General features: G+C 38.6%; 1 protein-coding gene across 1 annotated transcript in view; it reads right to left on the bottom strand.

Annotated features, from left to right (window-relative positions):
- The window catches only part of COL25A1 (collagen type XXV alpha 1 chain), a 783,871-nt gene that overhangs the window by 129,183 nt on the left and 627,928 nt on the right, over window positions 1–26,760 (bottom strand). The window contains exons 13-14 of the mRNA XM_007940758.2: window positions 3,305–3,358; window positions 1,044–1,070 (exon numbers count right to left, since the gene is read on the bottom strand). Coding sequence (XP_007938949.2) covers window positions 1,044–1,070; window positions 3,305–3,358 — 81 coding nt within the window. The remainder of the gene's footprint in view (window positions 1–1,043; window positions 1,071–3,304; window positions 3,359–26,760) is intronic.

Genomic DNA, 26,760 nt, shown 5'->3' with positions numbered 1-26,760 from the left:
CCCTGAAACACCACTGGCATTGCTCCTTTCCCTCCTTAATTTCTACACAAAAGACTCATCTGATGTCTAATTAATTTCAAGTTAATTACCCTGAATTGGTTGCCTGCCAAATAAATGTACTGATAATCTGTTATGACAGATCTTTGATAGACAGCCTATTAGCATGCTTTTTAAAAAACATGTGTAAAAATCTTATTAAGAACAAAACCAACCTTATTAGGAAAACTGGCTCTGGGTGGCTCTAAAGTGAAAGGTTAGACTGAGCCTTTTCCTTCAAGAAATTGACTTTTATACCCCTTCACCTTGTTCTCTCCCTCCCTAAATAAATGTGTCTTTGTTTGTTTGGTTGATTTTGTTTTGTTTTTTGCTTTATAATGCTGAAAATAGTTCCACTAGATCAAGAAGTTTGCTTGATCTTTAAATTAACTTCTTTGGGATTAGCAGTTACAATTTGGATTTGTCAGAAAGATCGTATAATTTATGAATAGCATCATGTGGTATATTGGTAGTTTCCTTCATAGAGGGCACACTGCTTAAGCACTGTTAAAGTAAATAGCATAAGAACTAGGAAAATAAGCCCAGTAATATACATTGGGAGTCTAACACTAATCAGGACAATCCCAAAAATTGTATGGAAGGGGTTCTAAGAAAAATGTAACATGCAGAACCCTGTTTCTCCCTTTGTTTCTCTTTTTAGTTTTTATGGGAATTCTTTGTGGGGCAACTTTCAGTCTATTTGTTGAAAGTAAACATCTGTATCCTTTTAACCTAGTGACATAAGAAGCAGTAGAGAGAGAGATGTAGATTCTTGGAAAAGGATTGGAATGGCATTAGGAAGTAGTTAGAACAGAAACTTTGCAGGCCTTGGGATTTTTGAAAGCTATTCAAAACCCCAGCATAAATGTTGAAATTTGCTCTCTCTCTCTCTCTCCATTTCTTTAAAGCTTTGTATTAAAACTTTGTTCATATTTTTGAGGAAAGTAATTTATTTTTTTTAATTTTTTTATGGGGAGAGAGAAAAATATAGATAGAATCATTCTTACCTTTTCTCCTTGTTCTCCGGGTTCTCCCTGAGCAAATGAACAGAGATTAAATAACCAGTTATAAAATGGATAATTAAACAATATTAAAACAATATCAGATATTGAACATTCTAGGTACAGTATGGGTGAAACTTTCTAGGTTGGTGATATAGAGTTGCCATAGGAAAACAAATGCTAAGAGAAGTTTCCTGGAGAACTGAGTGTGGGTCTCACTGCCATCAAGTCTACTCTGACTTCTCCTGACCCTGCAGGGCAGAGTAGAACTGCCCCAGAGGGTTTCCAAGGCTATACATCTTTATGGAGGCAGAATGTCTCATCCTTCTCCCACAGAGCAGTTCGTGGGTTCAAATCACTGACCTTTTGGTTAGCATCCCAAAGTTTTAATCACATCACCAGAACTCCAGGGTATGGATATCAGTAACAAATATAACAGTCTGAATTCTTTGCTTTTAGAGAACTAAAGAAAGATATTTCAAGATTATATCCAAAAGGTACACTAAGGAGAACGCTGACGTGGTGACTCAATGTCTTGAAGAAAAAATCAAACCAAACTTATTGCCATCGAGTTGATCCCGACTCATAGTTACCCTCCTTGAGTTTCCAAGGCAGTATCTCTACAGAAGCAGACTGTCCAATCTGTCTTGAGAGGGTTCTTAAATAGTTTATTACTTTTTATTTGCCCAAACTCAAAATCAATAAGATACACAAGCACAACCTTCCATAAAGCCTTTTATTCTAAGCATCCCCTGGTGCATGGATCATTTCAAGAGTCCAAAAGTCCTCTGTGATTCTCCGGTCTATCTTTCCCTAACATGACCATATATGTTCAGTCCTGAATTAGATCTTTTCCAATCTCAGGGACTCTCTTTAGGCTGCTGGTATCCAAAATGTTCCAGTTCAGGTATATTTTAGGAGGCATTGGTATCATCAGGGAAGACACTAGATTAGGACAGAATCTAAGTGAGTTTAGGAGCAATGTCCTTATTGAAAATGATGACCAGAATGGCATGACAACTAAAATTAAAAATTGTATTTTGAAGAGAATCTCATTATCACTTTACCTGGGAAGGGACGAAGGATGAATAGGAGAGTTTTAAAATAAATCCTACACATTATAATAACATTTCTCCTATGAAAGACTTGAGTAAGTTGCCATGAGATCAAACTACTTTCTTTTTAATTATAACTCACTCAAGGAGTCAGTTTGGAGGCCAATCTCTTCTCATTCCATGAAGCTCAGCCTGACCTTTTGGCTTTCTGAATTTCTGGCTACCTTCACTACTCAACATCCATCCTGATGGTTGCTAGGCAACACAAGAATAGCATCATGAACATGCATTAAGCATTAACTCCTATCATTAGACTTTCTAGCATGGAGCAAGAAAGAGAAGACGACAGGAAAATGGCTGTAGTCCCAGAAGGAATATTTTCTTTTCCCTCCTGCGGGACAGAGGACAGGTCTATAAATTTTAGGTCTGCCCCAAGCGCCTGTCAATAGCAATGTGATCTGTAAAATCAGCTGACAGGCATTTGTGAGTACAGATACACCCAGCACAGCTGATAGGATTAGACATCAGTTTTGTACTTCAAGGGATTTTCACTCATCAAAGGATTTGGGATTTGTCTGCCTGTTTGGTTTAAACTAAACTGTCACCAATGTTTTTATATTTAACAGATTCATTTGTTCTTCAAGAAACAAAGAAAACTTGCAATGCAAAAAAAATCCTCATTACATTTTTTCCCTGCTTAGTAATTCAGACTACATTCATTTTTAAATTTTAAACATACCACATCTTTATTCTGCTCTTTATATGATTAACTTTGTTGTGTAAGTGATGATGGTAGCCAAATATTGAGGAAAAGCCACAGTGGTGCTGTGAACATCATCTTCAGTAAATCTTGTAAGTATTATGTAATTTTAGGTAGCATGGACATGACTTATGCCTTCACATGTCCATTAAGTATTGAAATGATAATAGTCATACTTGAAATAAGGACTTTTTATGTTATGTTTTTAAGTATCTCAGAATAAAGATTTTAGACAATCTTATCCTATTTAATTTTTTTGCATTTTTCATGCTAATGAGAATCACCAATCTAATTTATTCATTAGTCACAAAGTTATGGATGAAGCATATTATAGTACTGACAAAAATTTTTCATCCAAATTTGACCAGTGGGGTATAAAAAAAATGGAATAGCTTACAATTTCATGGAAATTCACATCTCCAATGAGTCTGTTCGGTTTTACTTGAACTAACCTTTGAACCTGGTATTCCGCTCTGACCTACTGCTCCAGGCATCCCGGGTTCACCCTCAAAATGAAAAAGAAATACTACTAAATAAAACAGACAAAATTATTACATTGTATACATCATTAGAGGAGATAACCTTTTCCTCTAGGAGATGGTTTGTTAGGTAGGTTAGGTAGGTTTGTAGTTGTTACGTGCCATCGAGTCAGGCCCGACTCATAGCGACCCCTCCTTGGGTTTCCGAGGCAGTATCACTATGGAAGTAGATTGCCCCATCTTCCTTCCAAGGAGTGGCTGGTGGGTTTGAACCACCAGCCTTCTGGTTAGCAGTCAAATGCCTTAGCCACTATGCTACCAGAGCTCCCAATGCTCTAGAAGTAGGTAGAAAATAAATACTAGTTAACTTAAATTAAAACCAAATTCACTGCCATCAAGTTGATTCAGACTCATAGCAAGCCCCATTGGGTTTCCAAGGCTATAAATCTTTACAGACGCAGACTGTCTTATCTTTCTTCTGTGGAGCTGGTGGGTTCAAACCATCGACCTTTTGATTAGCAGCCAAATGCCTTAATCACTATGTCACCAGAGCTGCTACTAGTTAGCTTATATAGTCCCAAATTCTATGTCTAAGTACCAGTGATACAACAGAATTATGTTCCTTTGCTCAGTCTTTTATCCATTAAGAAACCTGAAGCAACTTATCAATGGAAATAAACATCTAGCATAGTAATGGGTGCATTGAAGATGTCAAATAAATATTTGTTGAATGAGTAAAAAGCTCCTAAAAATATAAGGCCCTCTTCATGGAAAACATTTAAATGATTCATGAGCTCAGGAAAATAAAGACTAAGTCATTAGTTTTTATACTAGACCATTTTCAAATCTAAATTTTGAAGAACATATACATCTTTGACAATTAATTAATTCATTTAGACATATATGACACAGAAGTAAAACTGGTATTGTAAAGTAAAAATGGTATTCTCTTTCTAATTTCATTGTAAAGAGAATTAAAACCAAGCATTTAGATTTGTGGGTCTCATTGTCATCATGGCTTTTGGGTGAAAGATGATAGCTATCGGAATAGAAAAATCTCATACGTCAGAAAGATGATCACTTGTCTTCCTAGACACTGAAGAGCCCTGTGAAATGCCCAGAAGCAAAGGAAAGATACCCTGGCTATCCATGTTTCCATGTGGCTTACTTAACTAAATTAACTAAATTTAAATTTTCATTTAAAAATACTCCCCTAAATCCTTTGCTACTGCGCAACTTTCTTCTTTATGCTGAGGTTAGTAAAGTTGCTCCCTTAATTGATTTTTCAAGAATGATTTCTAAGTCTACAATGTAGCACCTGGAGAGCAGAGAGTGTGCCTTTCCTGCATTTGAGTTGTCAGGTTCAAAACATGTACACTGATAATAATAGTAACATTTCCTAGATGCTTATTACTGCCGGGTACTTTACATTCATTACCTCACTGAATTCTCACAAAATGTTATGAGGTAAGTCCTATTACTATTTCCATTTTACAGATGAAGAAACTAAGGCACAGAGAGGTTAAGTAACTTGCCTAGGATTATACAACTATAGCCAATATTTAAACTCTCATGATGAGCTTAACAGTTTCTCCCTCTAATCCTGTGCTAAACTGCTAAATAAATCAAGTTGTTATAAACTTAGGAGGCAGTAACTCATAAATATTTCTATCCTCATTATCATTTGGTTTATACTCCTTGTGGTAGTTATGTTTGTGTGTCAACTTGGCTGGGCCTGGTTGAGTGGCCGGGCAGCTGGTAGTACTTATTCTCCATGATGAGATTGGCAATCAACTCCATGGTGGGATCTACCACAAGCAGCTGAGTAGCTGCCTTTGGGATGTGGTCTGCTTCCTGTATTTAAGGAGAAGCCTTGGGAATGATCTTGAGTCTATGGCACGCTTGGACCCTGCATGTAGCCGTGTCGTTGCTCAGCAGCCTGCTATGCTCTGTCTCCCTTGGGACTTACAATGGACCTAAGTTAATGGCCTGCCGTGTGGTTTAGCATCAGGACTGTGCCTTTTTCCTTGTCAACCTTGGGGCTTCTCAGCCTCAACAGCCAGCAGCTGTCTGAGTGCAGAAAAGCCTCTAGCTCCAATGGGCTGGAAGCAGGAGGCAGAGCTGGACCCCAAGGTTGAGGGGCTTTCACCCAGCCTCTAGAGCCTGACACTTTGAACTTGGACTTAAAGCCTCCAAATTGTAAGAATAAACTCCTGTTTGTTAAGACCATCCCATTTGTGCTACATTTCTTGTGAGAGCAGCACTAGGTAACCAGAACACTCCTCATTTACAAACGGCCTTCCAGAATTTTGTTGTTGTTGTTGTTATGTGCCATTAAGTCAGACCCGACTCATAGCGACCCCTCCTTGAGTTGCCGAGGCAGTATCACTACAGAAGTAGATTGCCCAACCTTCCTTCCAAGGAGTGGCTGGTGGGTTTGAACTACCAGCCTTCTGGTTAGCAGTCAAGTGCCTTAGCACTATGCTACCAGAGCTCCCTCCAGAATTTTAGAAACCTCAATTAAATATAACTTACATAAAGATGTTTTGTGTACACCTAGCAGATAACTAATCAGTGTGAGGGTTTGGCATCCTTTTAGAAAAGGAAAAGTTTATTATAGATTTTTATAATGACTGAAGTCTTAACTTCCTGGGAGAATTTTTCCTACTTATATATAGTCATGCTATAATTCTAATTCTTGTCCATCCTTGGTAAAAGGAAAAAAAAAAAAAATCGAGAATAGCAGAGGCTAATGTGGAAAAATTTTGATGTGTCATTGTACATAACAAAGAGGGTAAGAACTTGGAAACAGAATACACCCTGAAAGAGAACTATCATTTACTCTGCAACTAGAATAAAAGACCTATCCAGTCTGCCTTCCTCAAAGGGTCCACAACAGGATGCACTAATGTCATAACTCATGGTCTAATGCAAACAAGAGATGCTGCCAGGGAACAATACAAACTTTGTTTAGAGTTTCAAAGAATAACCATGGTAGCCAGAGTTATTTAAAAAAAAAAAAAAAAAAAAGGTAAGCTCCTGGAACTGAACAAAATCATGCTGAGATTCTGAAACAAGGAAGAGAAATGTTGCTTAGGTATCTGCATAGCATTCTCTTTAATATATGAACATCAAGGGACTACCATTCAATCTCCTTTTTTCCTTTGAGTTTATATATTGTTAAAATAATCTTGTAACATGAAAGGAAACAAAAACTCACAATCGCAATCTCATCAGTCTATAATAAACGTTTTCATTTTCTTCTGTTTCTTTCTAGTTATTTTACATATGTGTAAATATTTTTAAGCAATTGTAAGCATATTACATAGTTTGCTGTTTTGATTGTCATTATCTTTATACCATTCTTCATAATTGTCTTGTGAATCATTTCATTATCATCTATCAAAATCATGTGTGGTCATTTGCTTAATCAGTCCCCCATTTTTTAGTACTCAGGTTGTTTCCAATTTTTCCCATTAAAGATAAACTAAAATAAACACCTTGTGAGTATACTCATATTTTCTCTGACAAATTTTTTCTTTATGATAAATTCCCTAGATTTGTATTATACAGTGGAATCATTTTATGGCGTTAACTTTATATATTTATATTAATATTTTAAGGAGCTCTGGTGGTGTAGTGGATAAGGCATTTGGCTGCTAACCAGAAGGTCAATGGTTCAAACCCATCAGCTGCTCTGCGGAAGGCAGATGGGACAATCTACTTCCACAAAGATTTACAGCCTTGGAAACCCAACGAGGGTTGCTAATGAGTCAGAGTTGACTCGATATCAGTGAGTTTTTGGCTTAACTTTTTAAATTTCTTGTCAAGAGTTTTCTGAGGATTTTGTTTGCTATCATAGCCCCTGCTGTTATGTTACTCTCATGCAAAATGTAACTAAATGTTGCCTGATCCTGTGCCATCCACATGATCAGTTGCAGATCATGTGATTGACAAGACTTTTACTGGCTGATTTTTGGAAGTAAGGTATCAGGTCTTTCCTCCTATTCTCTCTTTGTCTGGAAGCTCCATTGAAACCTATTCAGCATCATAGCAATATGCAAGCCTCCACTCACAGACATGTTGTGGCCATACATAAAGTGCAGTGGCCAGGAATTGGACCTGGTGCTTTTGTATGGAAGGTGAGGATTCCACCATTGAATCACCACTGCCAACTAACTCTGTTATTTTCTGTCACAACCTCATCAGCATTGTGTATCACATTCTTATTTTTTTGTTGCTATTTTAATAAGCACAAATGCAGTGTCATCACTAGGGTTGGTGTCACTTCATGTAGTAACTCAAGGTGTCACTCCCTATCCATGGACCTCCTCCTGTATATGAGACTGTACAGAATCCTTAGTAATGTTTACTATCAATTTTAATTATAGAATAATATGTGATATATTGTAAATTATTTAAATGCAATGTCTTACATCATATGAATACTAACAACAAAATGTTTTGTAAAATCTTTCTACATCAAATTATTAGTCACAACATTATTAGTAACTGAGCAGAAGCATTTTTTATTTTTCTGTTTCTTTTCCTTTACTACTTCATTCTCAACGTTATTGATATGGGTACACAAACACTAATTACCACAAAATTACAACTTGAACACCAGAAAATGTGACAAAACCAGTGACTACAGGAACACTAGAAGCAATGAAAACAACAGCAAATGCCTGTACCACATGCAAACAAAACCATATGATTCAAAGCATCCCTGTAACTGGGTAAATGGCCTTCTTCCGTAGTGATACTGCCTCGGAAACCCAAGGAGGGGTTGCTATGAGTCGGGGCCGACTCGATGGCACATAACAACAACAACAACAACATGACTAGAGTGCATTGTTGCTGTTAGGTGCCATCGAGTTGTCTCTGACTCCTAGCAACCCTATGTATAACAGAATGAAACACTGCCCAGTCCTGTGCCAGCCTCACATCCTTGCTATACCTGAGCCCATTGTTGCAGTCAGTCATTTCATCTTGTTGAGGGCCTTCCCCTTTTTTTGCTGACCTTCCACTTTATCAATCATGATACCCTTCTCCAGAGAATGGTCCCTTCTGACAACATGACCACAGTAGGTGAGATGAAGTCTGGCCATTCTCACTTCCAAGGAGTATTCCTGTTGTACTTCTTTTAGGACAGATTTGTTAGTTCTTCTGGCAGTCCACAGGCACTTTTAGTATTTAGTCACAAACTCCACAACTCAAAAGGATCAACTCTTCTTCAGTCTTCCTTATTCATTATCCAGCTTTCACATGCATAGGTGGCAACTGAAAACACTATGGCTTGGGTTAGTTGCACCTGAGTCTTCAAAGAGACATCTTTGGTCTTCAGCACTTTAAAGAGATCCTTTGCAGCAGATTTGCCCAGTGCAATACACCTGATTTCTTTCTTTCATTCTTTTTACAATTTTTACTGTGATTTGGGTAAAGGTTACAGAACAAATTAATTTTCCATACAGCAGTTCATACACATTTTGTCTCATGACATTGACTGCAATTCCCCACAATGTAACAGCTCTCTTCCCACTTCCTCCCTGTAGTTACCTCTTCTCTGCGTCATTCCCTCCCATGCACTCCCACCCCCTGAGCTGTCTCCGTGTGCAAACACTACCCTTCTGTTCTCCCATGACTGATCACTCCAAGGAGTGTATCTACCTGATGTAAATGTTCTCCCCATGTGCCTGTCTTTTATTTGGCTAGAAGCCATAGGAGTGACTTTAATTCCAGACCTGAAGGGTAGCTAGGGGCCATAGTCTCAGGGGTCTCACCAGGCTTTAGCAGATCAGCAATTTGGTGTTTTTTTCTTTTTTTTTTTTTTTATGATTTTGAGTTTTGTTCCACATTGTTCTCCCACTGTATCCAGGATCTCCTGCACCGATCCACCTCTGAGTGGTTGACAGTGGTAGCCAGGCACCATTTGGTTCTTCTGGTATCATGGTCATATAGGCTGAGCTTCTCATGGTCTACCAGTCCCTTGAACTAATTGTTTCCATGCATCTCTGGTTTTCTACATTCTTCTCTGCTCTAGACGAGGAAAGACCCATCATTGCATCTAGATGGCTGGCTGCAAGCTTTTAAGATCCCAGTTGCTACTCACCAAAATAGGATGTAGAACAATGTTTTTGTGTAGTATGTCATGCCAATTGAGCTCAATGTCCCCTACAACCATGGTCCTGAGGCCACAAGTCCAACTACTTGCTCCCTCCAGGTAGCTGGCTGTGGCCAAGAAGCCACCACAACCTTGCCCCTTGTCAGCTCTATTATACATGTGGACATTCTTACAGTACATACAAATACATATGTAGAAACATTGTCTGCTAACCCTATACATGGTCAAGGGCACAGTACGTCCTGCCTAGACATACCTGATCACTCAGCCTGTCCATGCATTATCCATTCTTGACCGCTGCTTCCTTTGGTGTTGACTGTGGAACCAATACTATGAAATATTTGACAACTTCAATCTTTTCTCTGTGTATCGTGATGCTGCTTATTGGTCCAGCTGTGAGGATTTTCGTTTTCTTTAACTTGAGGTGTAATCCATAGTGCAGACTGTAGTCTTTAATCTTCATCAGTAAGTGTTTCAAGTCATCTTCACTTTCAGCAACCAAGGTTATATCGTCTGCATATCACAAGTTTTTAATGAGCCTTCCTCCAATCCCGATGCTGCGTTTTTCTTCATATAGTCCAGCTTCTCGGATTATTTGTTTAGCACACAAATTGAATAAGTATGGTGAAAGGTACAACCCTGAAACACTCCTTTCTTGATTTTAAACCATGCAGTATCCCCTTGTTCTGTTTGAACGACAGCCTCCTGATCTATGTACAAGTTCCTCACAAGCATAATGAAGTACTCTGGAATCCCCATTCTTCTCAATGTTATCCATAATTTGTTATGATCTACACAATTGAATGTTTTGCATAGCCAATAAAACACAAATAAACATCTTTCTGCTATTCTTTGCTCTCAGCCAAGATCCTGCTCTCAGGGATCACTGAACTGTGTTATCTATTGTCCAATGTCAGAAAATTTTTGTTTAATATAACTATCTATTGATCTCATTTTGAATACTTCCAAATTTTAATTATTACTGGAGCTCCAGTGACAGTGTCTAAGGTATTTGACTGCTAACCAGAAGGCTGGCAGTTCAAACCCACCAGTTATTCTGTGGAAGGAAGATGGGGCAATCTACTTCTGTAAAAATTCATCCCTTTGGGGGTTGCTATGAGTTGGAATCGACTCAATAACAGTGAGTTTGGAGTTCCTTAGAAGGTTCAAAAAATAAATTAGTATAGAGTTATAGTCTTGTAGATATATTGATACACACAAGCTGGGTTTATGAAAAATGTTTTTGTTGTTATTATTAACTACAGAGATTTTTTTTTTAAATTAATTTCTGCTGGAATACTGCACAAAAATTTTGTAGATAATCATTTTGGTGTCACCCCTTCTGACAGTCTCACCTGTCACCTGCACCCCTACACACATCCCTAGTGATGCCACAGGACAAATGAGACCTTTCTATTGTTCAATTTTATATTTCTTTTATCATATATGAGGGATTTCACAAAGTTGAAAAGTGAATAAAGCTAATTCCTAAAGCTAATTTCAATCCCTGAAGAAAGAAAAGGGGGGAAAAAGTGACTCATAGCATTTTAACTTTTAATAAGTTTTATCAAGAAAAATATATCTATGGTTACATTTATATGAAATACCCAGAAAAACTAAACTCATAGCAATAGAAGGCAGACTGGTAGTTGAGAGGAACTGGAGAAAAGGGGAACGGGGAGTAGCAGTTTAATAGGTATGAGGTTTTATTTTAGAGTGATAAAAACGTTTGGAACTAGATAGAGGCAGCAATTCCACATCATTGTGAATGTACTAAATATCACTGAAATGTTCACATTAAAATGATTAATTTTTATGCCATGTGAATTTCACCCCCAATATAAAGATAAATATATTCAAACTTAGGTTACAGGTCTACGGAGCACTCCATTATTGTACAAAATTAGTTTCTCAGGTTGTGTGAAAAAGTAATGTAGGGATGAAATGTTTATGAAAGGCAAGCTACAGGATTCTGGAAAGCATTAATTCCATTTAACAATTGTTCAGTGAAAATCAACTGTCTGTCCTAGTCTACACTGCATGTTTCATGAGATGTGAAGAGGAAATAGATATGATAGGCACCTGTGCCCAAATATGTTATTTTTGAGAGAGAAAAAAAGCTATGCACATAAATAACTTCTAAGGACACAAGTCTTATTTCAGCACAATTTTCTTGCACATCTTGGAGTAACCAGGCATAATAAATAGACATCAAAGGGAATGAGTTACAGTATCATTTAATGTATTTTTAAGATAAATAAAGACAAAATATTATCATCATTCAAAAACCAAACCCACTGCCATCAAGTCAATTCCTACTCATAGTGACCTCCATGGGCTTTCCAAGGCTGTAAATCTTTATGGAAATAGATTGCCTCATCTTCCCCCCACAGAGTAGTTGGTAGGTTTGAACTGCTGACCTGCTGGTTAGCAGCCAAATGCCTTAACCACTAAGCCACCAGAGCTCCTATATTATCATCATTACTCACTCACTGCAATCAAGATGGATCCAACTCATAGTGACCCCTCCTTGGGTTTCTGAGGCAGTATCACTACGGAAGTTGACTGCCCAACCTTCCTTTCGATGAGTGGGTGGTAAGTTTGAACCACCAGCCTTCCGGTTAGCAGTCAAATGCCTTAGGCACTATGCCACCAGAGCTCCCAGAGCTCTTTTTAGGCATTTTCAAATGAAGTTACCATGATACTATATCACTACACAAGTAAAAATATACACACAGAAAAAGGTACCAGAGAGGCACAGACAAAAACATGGAAATTAAGTTTTTTGTTTTTGTAGTGGTGATGCCTGAGCTTGTCTTATGCTTGCTGGATAATCTACATGTCTTCTTCTGACTGCATTTCATATTAAAAGATATGGAACACATTCTATGGATGGTAATAAAGCAAAATAGCAGCTAACATCTTAGCTGCAGTTACATTGAAGAGGTTTCTTCTCCTTTACTTTAAATTCTATGGTTGCTCACAGTGTATTACTCCCAGATGACCATTTTGGTATTTAAGCTGAAAATAAGTTGGACTGACTATTAAGAAGGATGGGTTGCTGTTTTCATTTTTTTTAAAAGCAAACATTATTTAGAACTCTAATGTAAAACATCATGAAAGGCTTTTACATCTATTTCAGGTACTGCTTTTCAAGGGCAACTTGAAAAAATACTTAAAAATTCAAAGGAACACTGTCTTCTTAGGAGTTGAGAAGACTGCTAAAGGGAAATAGATCATTTAGCGGTCATCTCGATCAGCATCACTTCAATCATAATTATTTTCCAATGTGGCAATGGGAGCTTACAATGAGATGTAGCTTTATATTTTCAAAACAGTAAAATTTTACATTCACCTTGTCCAGATAGATTTGTTTATTCGCAGTACTGAATTTTCTTTAATCACGAGAAAGGATCTCATTACCTAACCAGTTATCACAGGCTTTTGTATTTTAAAGCCCCAATCAGATTCAACTCAATGGCCAGTGAGTTTGTTTTTTAGGTTTGGTTAGAAAACTATGGAATTTCTAGGAATTTATTCTATAAACATACTTGCAGAAGTACATCAAGATCCATTATAAATGCTGTACTACAAAGTTGTTTGTAATAATTAAAATTTAGAAATATTCAAAATGAGACCAATAGATAGGTATATTAAACAACAATTTTCTGACATTGGACAACAGGTAGCACAGTTCAGTGATCCCCAAGAGCAGGAAAAACACAATCCAGGGTTTGCCTATTGTTCCAGCGTGATTAATAATACAGCCCCTTTTCATCTCAAAGGTATTATAGTTTAGATGCTGTCATGGATTGAATTGTGTTCCCCAAAATATATGTCAACCTGGTTGGGCCATGATTCTCAGAAGTTTGGCAGTTATGTAATGATGTAATCATCCCCTATGATGTGATCTATTGACCAGGCAATCAGTTGTAAGGGTATTAGCATGGGATGCGACACCCTTACTCAGGTCACAGCTCTGATTGATGTAAGGGGAGTTTCCCTGGGGTGTAGCCTCAATCACCCTGTATCTTACAAGAAATGAAAGGAGAGAGAATCAAGCAGAGAAGGAGGGCCCTAAACACCATCAAGAAAGAAGAGTCAAGAACAGAATCTGTCTTTTTGGACCAGAGTCCCTGCACTGAGAATCTCCTAGACCCCGGGAACAAGACACACGGAGATTGCCAGAAAACTGGGCCCACAGATGTTGAAGAAGACAAGGACCTTCCTCTAGGACCAAAAGAGAAAGAAAGCCTTGCCCTAGAGCTAGCATCCTGAATTCAGATGTCTAGCCTCCTAAACTGTGAGAGGATGAATTTCTGTTTGGTAAATATCATAGACTTGTGGTATTTCTATTATAGTAGAACTAGATAACTAAGACAGATGCTAAACTGCATGTGCAGCCTTTGAATAGAGAGCTAGCTAAATCCATTATGTTATATCTACATAATGGGATATTATAGAATTGCTACAAAGAATGAAATGAAGATATGGAAGTACTCCAAGATGCTTTACCATTAACTCAAAATGCAAGGTGAAGAATTCTGGAAATTCTGGAAAGTTAAAAAAAACTATCAACAATGATTTCTTCTAGGTGATGTTTTTGGTGTTAGAGGCTGGGAAGGTGGAGAGGGAGGGAGGAGGTGAAAGAAGGCTTTAAGTTTTATTTCATATTTTTTGCATTTAAATATATGAAACCATGTGCATACAAACCAGTTCAAATATTTTATAAAGAAAACATATTACTTACAGAACTAAATCCACCACTTGTCTGTCAGTTTGTTGTACTGTGTTGGCTTGCATATTGCTGTGAGGCTGGAGCTTATGCTACTGGTATTTTGAATATTAGCAGGGTCATCCATGGTGGACAGGTTTCAGTGGAGCTTTCAGACTAAGACAGACTTGGAAGAAGTACTGGACCATCCACTTCTGAAAGAACTGGCCATTGAAAACCTTATGAATAGCAGTGAAGCACTTTCTGATATATTATTGGAAGATTTTATGAAGAGCCATGAAATATTGTCTGATACAGTACTGTAGATGAGCCCCTCAGGATGGAAGGCTCTCAAAATATGACTGAAGAAGAGCTGCCACCTCAAAGTAGAGTTGACCTTAATGATATGGATAGAGTAAAGCTTTCCAGACCTTCTTTGCTGATGAGGCACAACTCAAAATTGGAAGAAAGTGATGCAAATATTCATTAATAATCAGAATGTGGAATGGATGAAGTATGACTCTAGGAAAATTAGAAGTGTCAAAAATTAAATGGAACACATAAAGATTGATATCCAAGACATTAGTGAGCTGAAATGGACTGGTACTGGCCATTTTGAATAAAAAAAATCATATGGTCTACTATATCAGGAATGACAGATTAAAGAGAAATGGCATTGCATTAATCATCAAAAAGAACATGTAAAGATCTATCCTAAAATACAATATTGTCAGTAATAGGATAATATCCATATGCCTACAAGGAAGACCAGTTAATATGACTATTATCCAAATTTACACACTAACCACCAAAGCAAAAGTTATCCAAATTTATACACTAATCACCAAAGCAAAAGCTGAAGAAATTAAAGATTTTTATCAACTTCTGCAATCTGAAATTGACCAAACATGTAATCAAGATGTATTGATTATTGCTGGTGATTGGAATGTGAAAGTTGGAAACAAAGAAGAAACATGAGTAGTTGGAAAATATAGCCTTGGAGAAAGAAATGACACCAGAGATCACATGATAGAATTTTGCAACACCAATGACTAATTCATTGCAGACACCTTTTTTCAACAACATAAAGGGCAACTATGTCCATGGACCTCACTAGATGGAATACACAGAAATCAAATCGAATACATTTCAAGAATTCAAGAAATGATGGAACAGCTCAGTATCATCAGTCAAAACAAGGCCAAGAGCTGACTGTGGAACAGACCATCAATTGCTCATATGCAAATTCAAGTGGAAGCCAAAGAAAATTACAACAAGTCTGTGAGAGCCCAAATATGACCATGAGTATATCCCACCTGAATTTAGAGACCAAATGAAGAACAAATTTGATGTATTGAATACCAATGACTGAAAACCAGATGAGCTGTGGGATGATATCAAGAAAATCATACACAAAGACAGCAAAAGGTCATTAAAAAGACAGAAAAGGAAGAAAACACCAAAACAGATGTCAGAAGAGGCTTTGAAACTTGCTCTTGAAAGGAAAGTAGCTAAAGCAAAAGGAAGAAATGTTGAAATAAAAAAGCTTAATAGAAGATTTCGAAGTGTGGCTCAAGAAGACAAAGTAAAGTAGTATGATGAAATTTGTAAAGAACTGGAATTAGGAAAGCAAAATTGAAGAACATCCTCAGCATTTTCAAGCTGAAAGAAATGAAGAAAAAAATTCAAGCCTCGACTTGCAATATTGAAGGATTCTATGGACAAAATATTGAATGATGCAGGAGCATCAAAAGAAGGAATACATTGAGTCACTGTATCAAAAGGAATTGGTCAGTGATGAATCCTCTCAGGAGGTTGCATATAATCAAGAGCCAATGGTATTAAAGGAAGAAGTCCAAGTTGCCCTAAAGGAATTGGTGAAAAACAAGGCTCCAGGAATTGACAGAATATCTATTGAGACATTTAACAAATGGATGCAGCTCTGAAGGTGCTTACTCATCTATGCCAGGAAATTTAGAAGACAGCTACCTGGCTAACTGACTGGAAGAAATAGATATCTGTGCCTGTTCCAAAGAAAGTTGATCCAACAGAATGTGGAAATTGTCATTAATATCACACATAAGTAAAATTTTGCAAGATAATCTAAAAATGGTTGCAGCAGCATGTTGCAGAACTTCCAGAAATATAAGCTGGATTCAGAAAAGGACATTGAATGGAGGATATCATTGCTGAAGTCAGATGGCTCTTGGCTGAAAACAAATAATATCAGAAAGATGTTTATTTGTTCTTTATTGACTACGCAAAGGCATTCGACTGGGTAGATCATAACAAATTATGGATAACAGTGAAAAGAATAGGAATCACAGAACACTTAATTGTACATAGACCAAGAGCTTGAATAAAACAAAGGGATACTGCATGGCTGAAAATCAGGAGGGGTGTATGTTAGGGTTCCATCCTTTCACAATACTTATTCAATCTGTATACTGAGCAAATAATTCAAGAAGCTGGACTATATGAAGAAGAACATGGCATCAGGATTGGAGGAAGACTTATTAACAAACTGCAATATGCAGATGACACAACTTTGCTTGCTGAAAGGGAAGATGATGTGTAGTACTTACTGATTAATATTAAAGACTACAGTCTGCAGTATGGATTACATCTCAACATCAAGAAAAGGAGAATCCTCACAACTGGACCAATAAGCAGCATCATGATAAATGGAGAAAAGATTGAAGTTGTCAAAGATTTCATTCTACTTGGATCCACAATCAACATTCATGGACACAGCAGTCAAGAAATCAGATGTCATATTGCACTGGGCAAATCTGCTGCAAAAGTCCTCTGTAAAGTGTTGAAGAGCAAAGCTGTCACTTTAAAGACTAAGGTGCACCAACCCAGGCCATAGTATTTTTAATCATTTCATATGCATGTGAAAGCTGGAGAGTGAAAAAGGAAGACTGAGGAAGAGTTGATGCCTTTGAATTATGGTGTTGGTGAAGAATATTGAAAATACCATGGACTTCCAGAAGAATGAACATATCTAACCTGGAAGAAGTGCAGCCAGAATGCTCCTTGGAAGTGAGAATGACCAGACTTTATCTCACCTATTTTAGTCATGTGGTCAGAAGGGGCAAGTTCCTAGAGAAAGATATCATGCTTGGTAAAGTGGAAGGTTAGAGAAAAGGAGAAAGACCCTCAATGAGATGGAATAACACAGTGGCAGCTACAATGGACTCAAGCATTGTGAGGATGGCACAGGACTGGGAAGTGTTTCATTCTGTTGTACATGGGCTTGTTATGAGTTGGAATCAACTTGACGTCATCTAACAACAACAAGAACAATAGTCCCAAATAATTTCTTCTGTGGGTAAATGGTATAGAAAAACATTGTTGTCCATATATATTAACAAAGCAACAACATTTGTTGGTTCTAAATGTCTCTATACCCTCACCCCATCATAATTCCTTATGTCCCATACTTAAATTTTCTCTACTGCACTATTTAACACCTAAGATACATATTTGTTTGTCTCCCTACTTGGGTTGCCAGATTTGGCAGATAAAAACACAGGATGCTCATTCAGTTAAGTATGAATTTCAGATAAACAACAAATACTTTTTTAGTGAAGTAAATCCCAAACATTGAATAGTACATTGTTACATTAAAAATATATTTGTTGTTTATCTGAAATTCAAGTTTAATTAAGAATCTTGTATTTTATTGGGCAACCCTATTTCCCACTCAGTGTACCACTAGAATATAAGGTGCTCGAAGGCAGGACTTTGTGTACTACTATCTCCACAGTGTCTAAAAACTATACCTTACATGTAATAACTGTTCAAGGTGTATGTGTTGGAGGAATGAATGAATAGTCCTGTAAGTGTGAAGAAACAAATGCATTAAATCTTCATGAAGGTATGAAGCACTATAGGCCCAGGAGGAGACTGAGACAGCAAGGCTACTCTACTGTAATTATAAAAGGGAAAATTATAAAAGGGCTATAACCCTGGTTGCCAGAAATGGCTCTTCCTATGAAGAGAAGGAGGCCCAGGAGAAGACAGAGAGATGTTTACTCAACAGTGGAATACCTCCATGTCACGCCAAGTTCAGCCTAAAGCATCAGGACTGAGCACCAGAGGAATGGCATAGGGTACATGTGAAGGCTGTGAGTAAATGCAGAAGAGGAACCTCACAGACAGCAGGATGCAATGAAAAGAACTTCAATGGCGGAACCCATAAACTGCTCCAAGTCTCTGTCAGGAGAAGTGTGTTTACCTAGAGAACTAAAGGTTCTTCTGCCTGTGGATACAGAGCTGGAGCTTGGACTATTATCATTATTTCTATGTCTTTGGTTATCCTCCCCTCTACATGTGCTCTTTCCCTCTGCCAATGTGACTGAGTTGAATGGTAAGTACTGTATTTTCACATATAATGTGCTCACATAAACACTGTGCACATGTATATAACATACATAGACTACACAAGAAGCTAATGCTAGGGGGTTGTGCAGTTTGTAAAAGAACATGTACGGATTTATAAATCTACTGCCATCAAGTTGATTCTGACTCATACACAACTTTTTTCTTTCAGGGTTTTATGTATGTCATTTCATTGCCTTCTTGCCTCCATGGTTTCTCTACTAAGAAATCAGAGCGTAGTTTTATTGGTTCCCGTTTGTAGGTAACATTGTTTTTCCTGCACTGCTCTCAGGATTCTTTCTTTGTCTTTGATTTTAGAAAGCTTGATTATGACATGTCTTGGTGATTTTATTTTGGGGCTGATATGCCTGTTTACTTTTCTCCTAATTTATATTCATATTACCAGTTATGATAATATGTTTAATATGTTAAAGTTGTGTGTCAGCTTGGCTGGGCTGTGCTTTTGAGTGGCTGGGCAGCTGTATGTAGTTATTCCTCATGATGAGATTATAACCACCTCCACAGTGGAATCTGCTGTGAGGAGCTAGGAGCTGCCTTTGGTGTGTGGCCTGCTTCCTGTATATAAGGAGAAGTTTTGAGAATGGTCTAGATTTTCTTGGGACATCTGGAGCCTGCATTTGGCTGAGTCATCAGCTGGCCTATGATGTTGCCTGCTGATTTCGGGACTGTTCTGTATTTGAACTAGTAGCTTGCCATGTTGCTTGCTAATCTTGGGACTTTGTCATTTTACTTGTCAATTTGGGGTTTGTTGAGTTTCTTGCATAAATATCTTCTTGTCTTTCATGATATTAGGGAAGTTTTCTGCCAGGAAATCTTAAAAAATTTTCTGTTTTTTTTTTTTTTTTTTCTTTTTGGTCTCTTCTTGTTCTGAAATTCCCTCTCTTAATGGTGTCTCACATAACTCTTAGACAGGCTTCATCTGTTGGAGGGCCCTTTATGTAAGTCTTTTACATTCTTTATCTGGTAGTTCCATTATGATTTCCTTCTCAGAGAAGTTTTCTAGTTCTTTGCCTTGGTCACTTTCTAAATCAATCTTGTCCTGCTTCTTTAAGTGACTTGATACCATCTGTTGTTCCTGAGGCATTAAAGTGTTACCATATTTATTTATTTATTGTATGCTTGTTTGCTGCATCCTAATTATTTATGTTTTGTTTTGAAGTATCCAGGCAGGTGGGATGGGGTGCTACTCTGGTCTCTAGTCTGGCTGGACTGGAGCACTAGCCACCTTTCTCCAGGTATGTGGGATAAAGCTGGTTGTGTAAGCATAGGTCTCCATTCACTGGTCTTGTGGAGGTGGGGGAGTTGAGGCTGGGTTGGGTAGGCATTGGTTGCCATCTGTTGCCAGTCCAGTGGCACAGAAGAAGTCATTGGTACTTGCTGAGTGGATGGGGTGGCAGATGTGGTTGGTGTGGCTGGTTAGTGGAAGTATGGTAGCCACCTCCCACCATACGGGGGTGGTGAGTGGCAAGCAGGTGTGCACATGGTCATGCTCTCACTGCCTTTCACATGGTGAAGGTGTGTGAGTGGTGGGCTGGTGTGCACATGGCTATACACTTGCCAAGCCTTGCCAGGTAGTGGGAGGGAGGGAAGAAAATGGGAGACGATGGGAACGAGCAGTGGGCAAATGTGTATGGGGTTTGGCTGCCACTGCCTCTCACCGGGCAAGAGGAGGGGAAAGGGAGCTTGGCTGGGTTGGCAGGTGAGAAATGCAGTTTACATAGGTTTCTGAGCTGAGTTGAGGCCTATAATCATACTTCTTTCTACGGGAAAATGAATTCCAATTTTAAACTGGCTTTAAAAAGGTCCTTTTGACACTAAATTAACCTATTTGTAGGTTTTAAATGGGCAAGGAAGAGAAAGGTTAAAATTGCAAGTAGTCTGATGCATGACTTAATGTATATAACTAAAATGATCCACATTTTTCTCCTGCTGAGGGGCTGATGGGTTCAAGCCATTGACCTGCCAGAGTGAATAGCCAGAGACCTTAACTACTGTGCCACTACGGTTCTTTTCAATTTTTTCCTAATTCTTTTTCTTTCCTGGAGGCAAAAGATGCTTTAAAATAGGGTGGAAAGAAAGAAACCCTTTGCCAGTTTGGCTTGGTTATGCATCAGAGAACAGGTATTCCTGTAGGGAAGTTTTGTCTTATTTATCTAGTCAGAAAATTCCTTCCCTAAGATTTGTCTATACTAGTGTTTTGGAGCTCTGGTAGCGTAGTATCTAAGGCACTTGACTGCTAACCAGAATGCTAGTAGTTCAAACCCACCAGCCACTTCTTGGAAGGAAGGTTGGGCAATCTACTTTCGTAGTGATACTGCCTCAGAAACCCAAGGAGGGGTCGCTGTGAGGTGGGTCTGATTCGATGGCACATAATAGGGAGCTCTGGTAGCGTAGTGTCTAAGGCACTTGACTGCTAACCAGAATGCTGGCGGTTCAAACCCACCAGCCACTCCTCAGAAGGAAGACGGGGCAATCTACTTCTGTAGTGATACTGCCTTGGAAACCCAAGGAGGGGTCACTATGAGTCGGGTCCGACTTGACAGAGCATTATAACAACAACAACAGTGCTACTACAGCAGACATACCACAAATGGATGGCTTTGACAAACAAGGATTTATTCTCTCACAGTTAAGAAGGCTAGAAGTCTGAGTTCAAAGTGCTGGCTCTAAGGGTTGGGTAAAGGCCCCTCAACCTTGGGCTTCAGCTCTGCCTCCTGTTACAGGCCCACTAGAGCTGGAGGTTTTTTCTGACTCCTCAGCTGCTGGTTGCTGAGGCTGACAAACCCCAAATTGACAAATAAAATGACAAAGTCCCAAGATTAGCAAGCAACATGGCAAGCTACTAGTTCAAGTACAGAACAGTCCCAAAATCGGCAGGCAACATCATAGGCCGGCTGATGACTCAGCCAAATGCAGGCTCCAGATGTCCCAAGAAAATCTAGACCATTCTCAAAACTTCTCCTTATATACAGGAAGCAGGTCACACACCAAAGGCAGCTCCTAGCTCCTCACAGCAGATTCCACTGTGGAGGTGGTTATAATCTCATAATGAGGAATAACTACATACAGCTGCCCAGCCACTCAAAAGCACCGCCCAGCCAAGCTGACACACAACTTTAACATATTAAACATATTATCATAACTGGTAATATGAATATAAATTAGGAGAAAAGTAAACAGGCATATCAGCCTTGAACTTATTAAAAATTTCTATTTTAGGTTATCTACTAAATGGGTCTTAAGTTGATTATAATAATTACCAAATTTAAACCTAGTAACCAAACTTTCATTACACTTATTTTAAAATTACAAATGTCTAAAAATTTAAAATAAGAAACATGACACTTATATCAACAGTATCACATGATGAGCTATTTTAGAAAGAAGTCTGCTGGTTGATAATTTTTATTTTAAGTTTTAGTACTATTAATAAGGAGCTCTGGTGGCACAGTGCCTAAGGCATTTGACTGCTAACTGGAAGGCTGGCTGCTCAAACCCACCAGCTGCTCAGTGGAAGAAAGATGGGACAATCTACTTCTGTAAAGATTTACCACCTTGGAAACCCAATAAGGGTCACTATGAGTTGGAATCAACTTGATGGCAGTGGGAGTGGGTGGTGGATACTCCTAAGGTAGCTATAAATGTACACAATATAATTTGAATTAAAAAACTGAAATGCAGAGAGATAATTAAAACTTTAGGGATCACAGGAAAGAGCTAAATTAGGTTTATCTGGAAAAAATTTGCATAAACATGAGGAATTATCTGCCTTGAACACACCCTAACATTTGATGGTCTAGGTAGGACAATCATGGACAATCTCATTTCTATCCTTGCTGATGGCCTTCCTTCATTCCCATGTTTTTTTTTTTTTCTTCCCAATTCTAGTTCTATTATTTACCAGAAGGGCATTGGGGTCATGTGTGCAGACCACACCCTGAAATCTCTATCCACAACTCCCACCAACAACTGCTACATGGCCACCACAGGCTTGGCTGGGGTGCACACATCAGCAGTGTGGTCCACTCTTAGGAATACAAATGTGGGGAAGACACCAACTCAGGCACTGGGTTCAGGATATTTGAGACAGGAAACTTGGTTTCTGGGTATCCAGAGCATGGTCTAGAAGTAGAGAAACTGGGTTCCAAGCAAGCATGTCCCTTTGGGTCTATGGACTCTTCACCCCATGAGGTGGGGGTTCATTAAAGGAACAAAGGAGGTCTACAAGAGAAGCACTGATTGACTGGGTGCAAAGGAAGCACTGTCTTGTAGTTCTTTTTAAATAACTTAACATTATGGATGAAATTGTGTCTCCCAAACTATGTGTTGGAATCCTAACTCCTAACATATATGGATGCAATCCCATTTGGGAATAGGGTTTTCTTGGTTATGTTAATGAGGGATATCAGTTAATGATTTCTGAACTATAAGGAGGATCATAGACACAAAACAAGAAGCACAAATGTAGGAAGACAGATGCCATGTAAAGACTGGCAAGACACTAAAGAACGATGGGGCTACAGAAGATAAAAGAGACAACGATCTTCCTCTAGAGCCCACAGAAAAAAAAGATTTCCCTTATAGGTGATGCCCTGAATTCAAGCTGATAGCCTCTTGAACAGTGAGAAAATACATTTCTATTCTTTAAAGTCACCCACTTGTGGTATTCCTGTTACAGCAGCACTAAGAAACTAAGGCACGATAGGTGGTAGAGTAGCAAAACCAGCCAGAAAGCAGGATGGTACACAGGGTTCTCCTTTTTAGATTTTTTTTTTAAAAGTTGTCTGTGTGTACTCATACAGAAAATAAAAACAATTATGAACAAAAGCTTTATGTTGTAGAAAGTGGAAGAGTTTCTTAGGACTCAGATAAGTCAGATACAGCACAATTATTCAGCTCCCTTGTGTCACATGAAGCTCTTCTAAATAAGACAATTAATGTTTATTAACAAATGTCCATGTGCCTGGTGATATTGTAAAAGAAATTGCAGGGAATATTCCAATAAAGAGAACTGCTTTAAAAAGAAGAAGAAGAAGTTGCAGGGACAGGAGCCTAGTCTAAGCCAATCAGCATCTGACTTCCCCTAGCAAGGAGAATGAAGGATGGACCTGTGACTGATGTGTATCCAATCACAATGATGCTCAAAAGTTTTGTTGGATGTTTGAGAAAAGGCACTCTTTCCCTCTCTAGATGTAGCTATAGAAGAAGAAAGTCCTGGGAGCTAAGGGCAGGCACCTTTCAACCAAGAGAAGAACAAGAATCAGCATGAAGCCAGCAACACAGAACACAAGGTGAAGAGATGAAAAAATTGGTTTCTTAGTGACAAGGTTTAGTTGCGAGAGAAAAATAAAGCTGAAGCCTGCCTTAGCACTAGATTTTCAAGTTATGTAAAACAATAAATACTTTCATTTCTAAAACTAGGTCTGTTAAGTTTTCTATGACTTGCAACATAACATGCCCTTGGTAATATACTCATTTTTGAAATTTAAAAAATCCAGCTGATTTGGTTTTTTCCTAAGGTACAGCTCTTAATAATAAATCTGTGTATAATTTGGGTGACATATTACTTCTATCTTGGAAAAAAATGTGCTCAATCATTAGTGTCATTGTTGCTATTAGTTGCCATTGAGTTGATTCCAACTCATGATTCCAACTCATTGTCATCCCATTGATGCAGAGTAGGGTTTGCAAAATTGTGACCTTTCAGAAGTACATTGCCAGGTCTGTCTTCCAAGACTCCTCTGGCTGGGTTTGAACCAGCAAACTTTTGACTAGTAGTCAAACATTTAACAGTCTGTGTCACCCAGGAACTCCTTAATTATTAATAGAAATTTTAGAAAGATATATCCAGATGGAAAAACAACTTAAAGGTCTGTGGAGAGTTGGAAGAGTAACTGTTCCATTAAAATTCACTTATACACCCAGGGTGGTTCTGTATCACAAAGGTATTAATGCCTCTAATTCAGAGAGGGAAACTATGTTTTAATTTAATAATGCCTTTGGATGAAGGAGCTGTGGTGGCATAGCACTTGATTGCTGAGTGGAAGATCAGTGATTCAAACCCACCACCCACTCCATGGAAGGAAGATGGGTGATCTACTTTTGTGAAGATTTACAACCTCCAAAATCCAATGGCAGTCACTATGAATCGGAAATGGTAATGAGTTTGGTTTGGTTTGGTTGGATAGACAGTTACATATGCTTACTTCTCTGATTTTTTTTTTTTTTCTGATTAAACTTTGAAATAAATAGTATAATCCCCATTTGACAAATGAGGTTATTAGGGCTCAGGAACTTGTCCAAGATCATACAAATACTGAATAGCAAAACTAGGATTTGAACCCAACCTCTTCTGAATTCCCCTTGGGCAACCTACTTCCATAGTGATACTGCCTTGGAAACCCAAGGAAGAGTCACTATGAGTCAGATCCGACTCAATGGCAGTGAGTTTGGTTTTTTGTTTTTGGTAACCACTACCATGTAGTGGAAGCAGACTGCCTGGGCTGAAGCTCTACTCTGCCACTTACTAGCTCTGGTGGGAGGGGACCAGGACAGAGGGAGCAGCGTCAGGGATCCAGGTAAGGGGAGGGACCCAATCCCCACCACTAAGTGGCAGGAAAGCAGCAGAAAGGAAAGAAAGGCCACAGGGACCAGGACAGAGCAAGTAGCAGTAGGGATTCAGGTAAGGGGAGCAACCCAGGCCCCATGTCCAAGTGGTGGGAAAGGAAAGAAAAGCCAGGGGGACCAGGACAGAGCAATAAGTGGCAGGGATCCAGGTTAAGGGGAGGGTTCCCCCACTCCCAAATGGCAGGAAAGTAGTAGGGATCCAGTAAGGTGAGAGTGGAGACATTTCCAACAACTAAGGAAGACAAACTTTCTGTCAGTTTGTTATCCTGTGGTGGCTTGCATGTTGCTGTGAGGCTTGAGGCTGTGCCACCAGTGTTTCAAACGCCAGCGGTGCACAGGTTTCAACACACCTTACAGACTGAAACAGACTAGGAGGAAGGAAGAGGCCATCCACTTCTCAAAGAATTGGTCAGGGAAACTTTATGAATAACAGAAAAACACTGTCTGTTACATTACTATGCAACTTTATGAATATCCCAGAAACACTGTCCAATACAGTGCAGGAGGATGAGCCACTTAGGTCAGAAGGCTCTCAAAATATGACTGAGAAAGACCTGCATCATCAGAGTAGAACCAACCTTACTGATAGGGATAAAATAAACTTTTGAGACCTCCATTTACTGATGAGGCGTGACTTAAATTGAAGAGAAACAGCCGCAAACATCCATTAATAATCAGGAACATGGAATGTATGAAGTATGAATCTAGGAAAACTGGAAGCTGTCAAAAATAAAATGGGAAGCATAAATATTGATATCCTCAGCATTAGTGAGCTGAAATGTACAGGTTTGGGGCATTTTGAATTCGACAGCCATGTGATCTACTATGATGGGAATGGCAAATTGAAGAGGAATGGTGTGGCATTCATCATCACAAAGGATGTTTCAAGATCTGTCCTGAAGTACAATGCTGTCAGTGATAGAATAATATCCATATGTCTACAAAGAAGACCCGTTAATATGACTATTATTCAAATTAATGCCCCAATCACCAAAACCAAAGATGAGGAAACTGAAGATTTTTTATCAACTACTGCAGTCTGAAATTGACCAAATGTGCAATCAAGATGTGTTAATTATCACTGGTGACTGGAATGAAAAAGATGGAAACCAAGAAGAATCACCGGGAGTTGGAAAATTTGGCCTTGGTGACAGAAATAATGCTGGAGATCGCATGATAGAATTTTGTTATCTGGCCAACTGACTGGGAGAGATCCATATTTGTACCCATGCTAAAGACAGGTGGTCCCATAGAATGTGGAAATCATCAAACGATATCATTAATATTGTATGCAAGTAAAATCTTACTGAAGATAATTAAAAAATGGTTGCAGCAGTATATTGACAGAGAACTTCCAGCAAGCTGGATTCAGAAGAGGACATGAAACAAGGGAAATCATTGCTGATGTCAGATGGATCTTGGCTCAAAACAAAGAATACCAGAAAGATGTTTACTTGAGTTTTATTGACTATGCAAAAGCATTTGATTGTGTGGATCATAACAAATTGTGGATAACATTGAGAAGAATGGGAATTCCAGAACACTTAATTGTACTCA

This window comes from Orycteropus afer, unplaced genomic scaffold (genome assembly GCF_000298275.1).
Source record: "Orycteropus afer afer isolate SDZICR_OR568_19922 unplaced genomic scaffold, OryAfe1.0 scaffold00071, whole genome shotgun sequence".
Taxonomy (NCBI): domain Eukaryota; kingdom Metazoa; phylum Chordata; class Mammalia; order Tubulidentata; family Orycteropodidae; genus Orycteropus; species Orycteropus afer.
The sequence above is the reverse complement of the archived record's forward strand: the minus strand, read 5'-3'. Positions and strand labels throughout refer to the sequence as shown.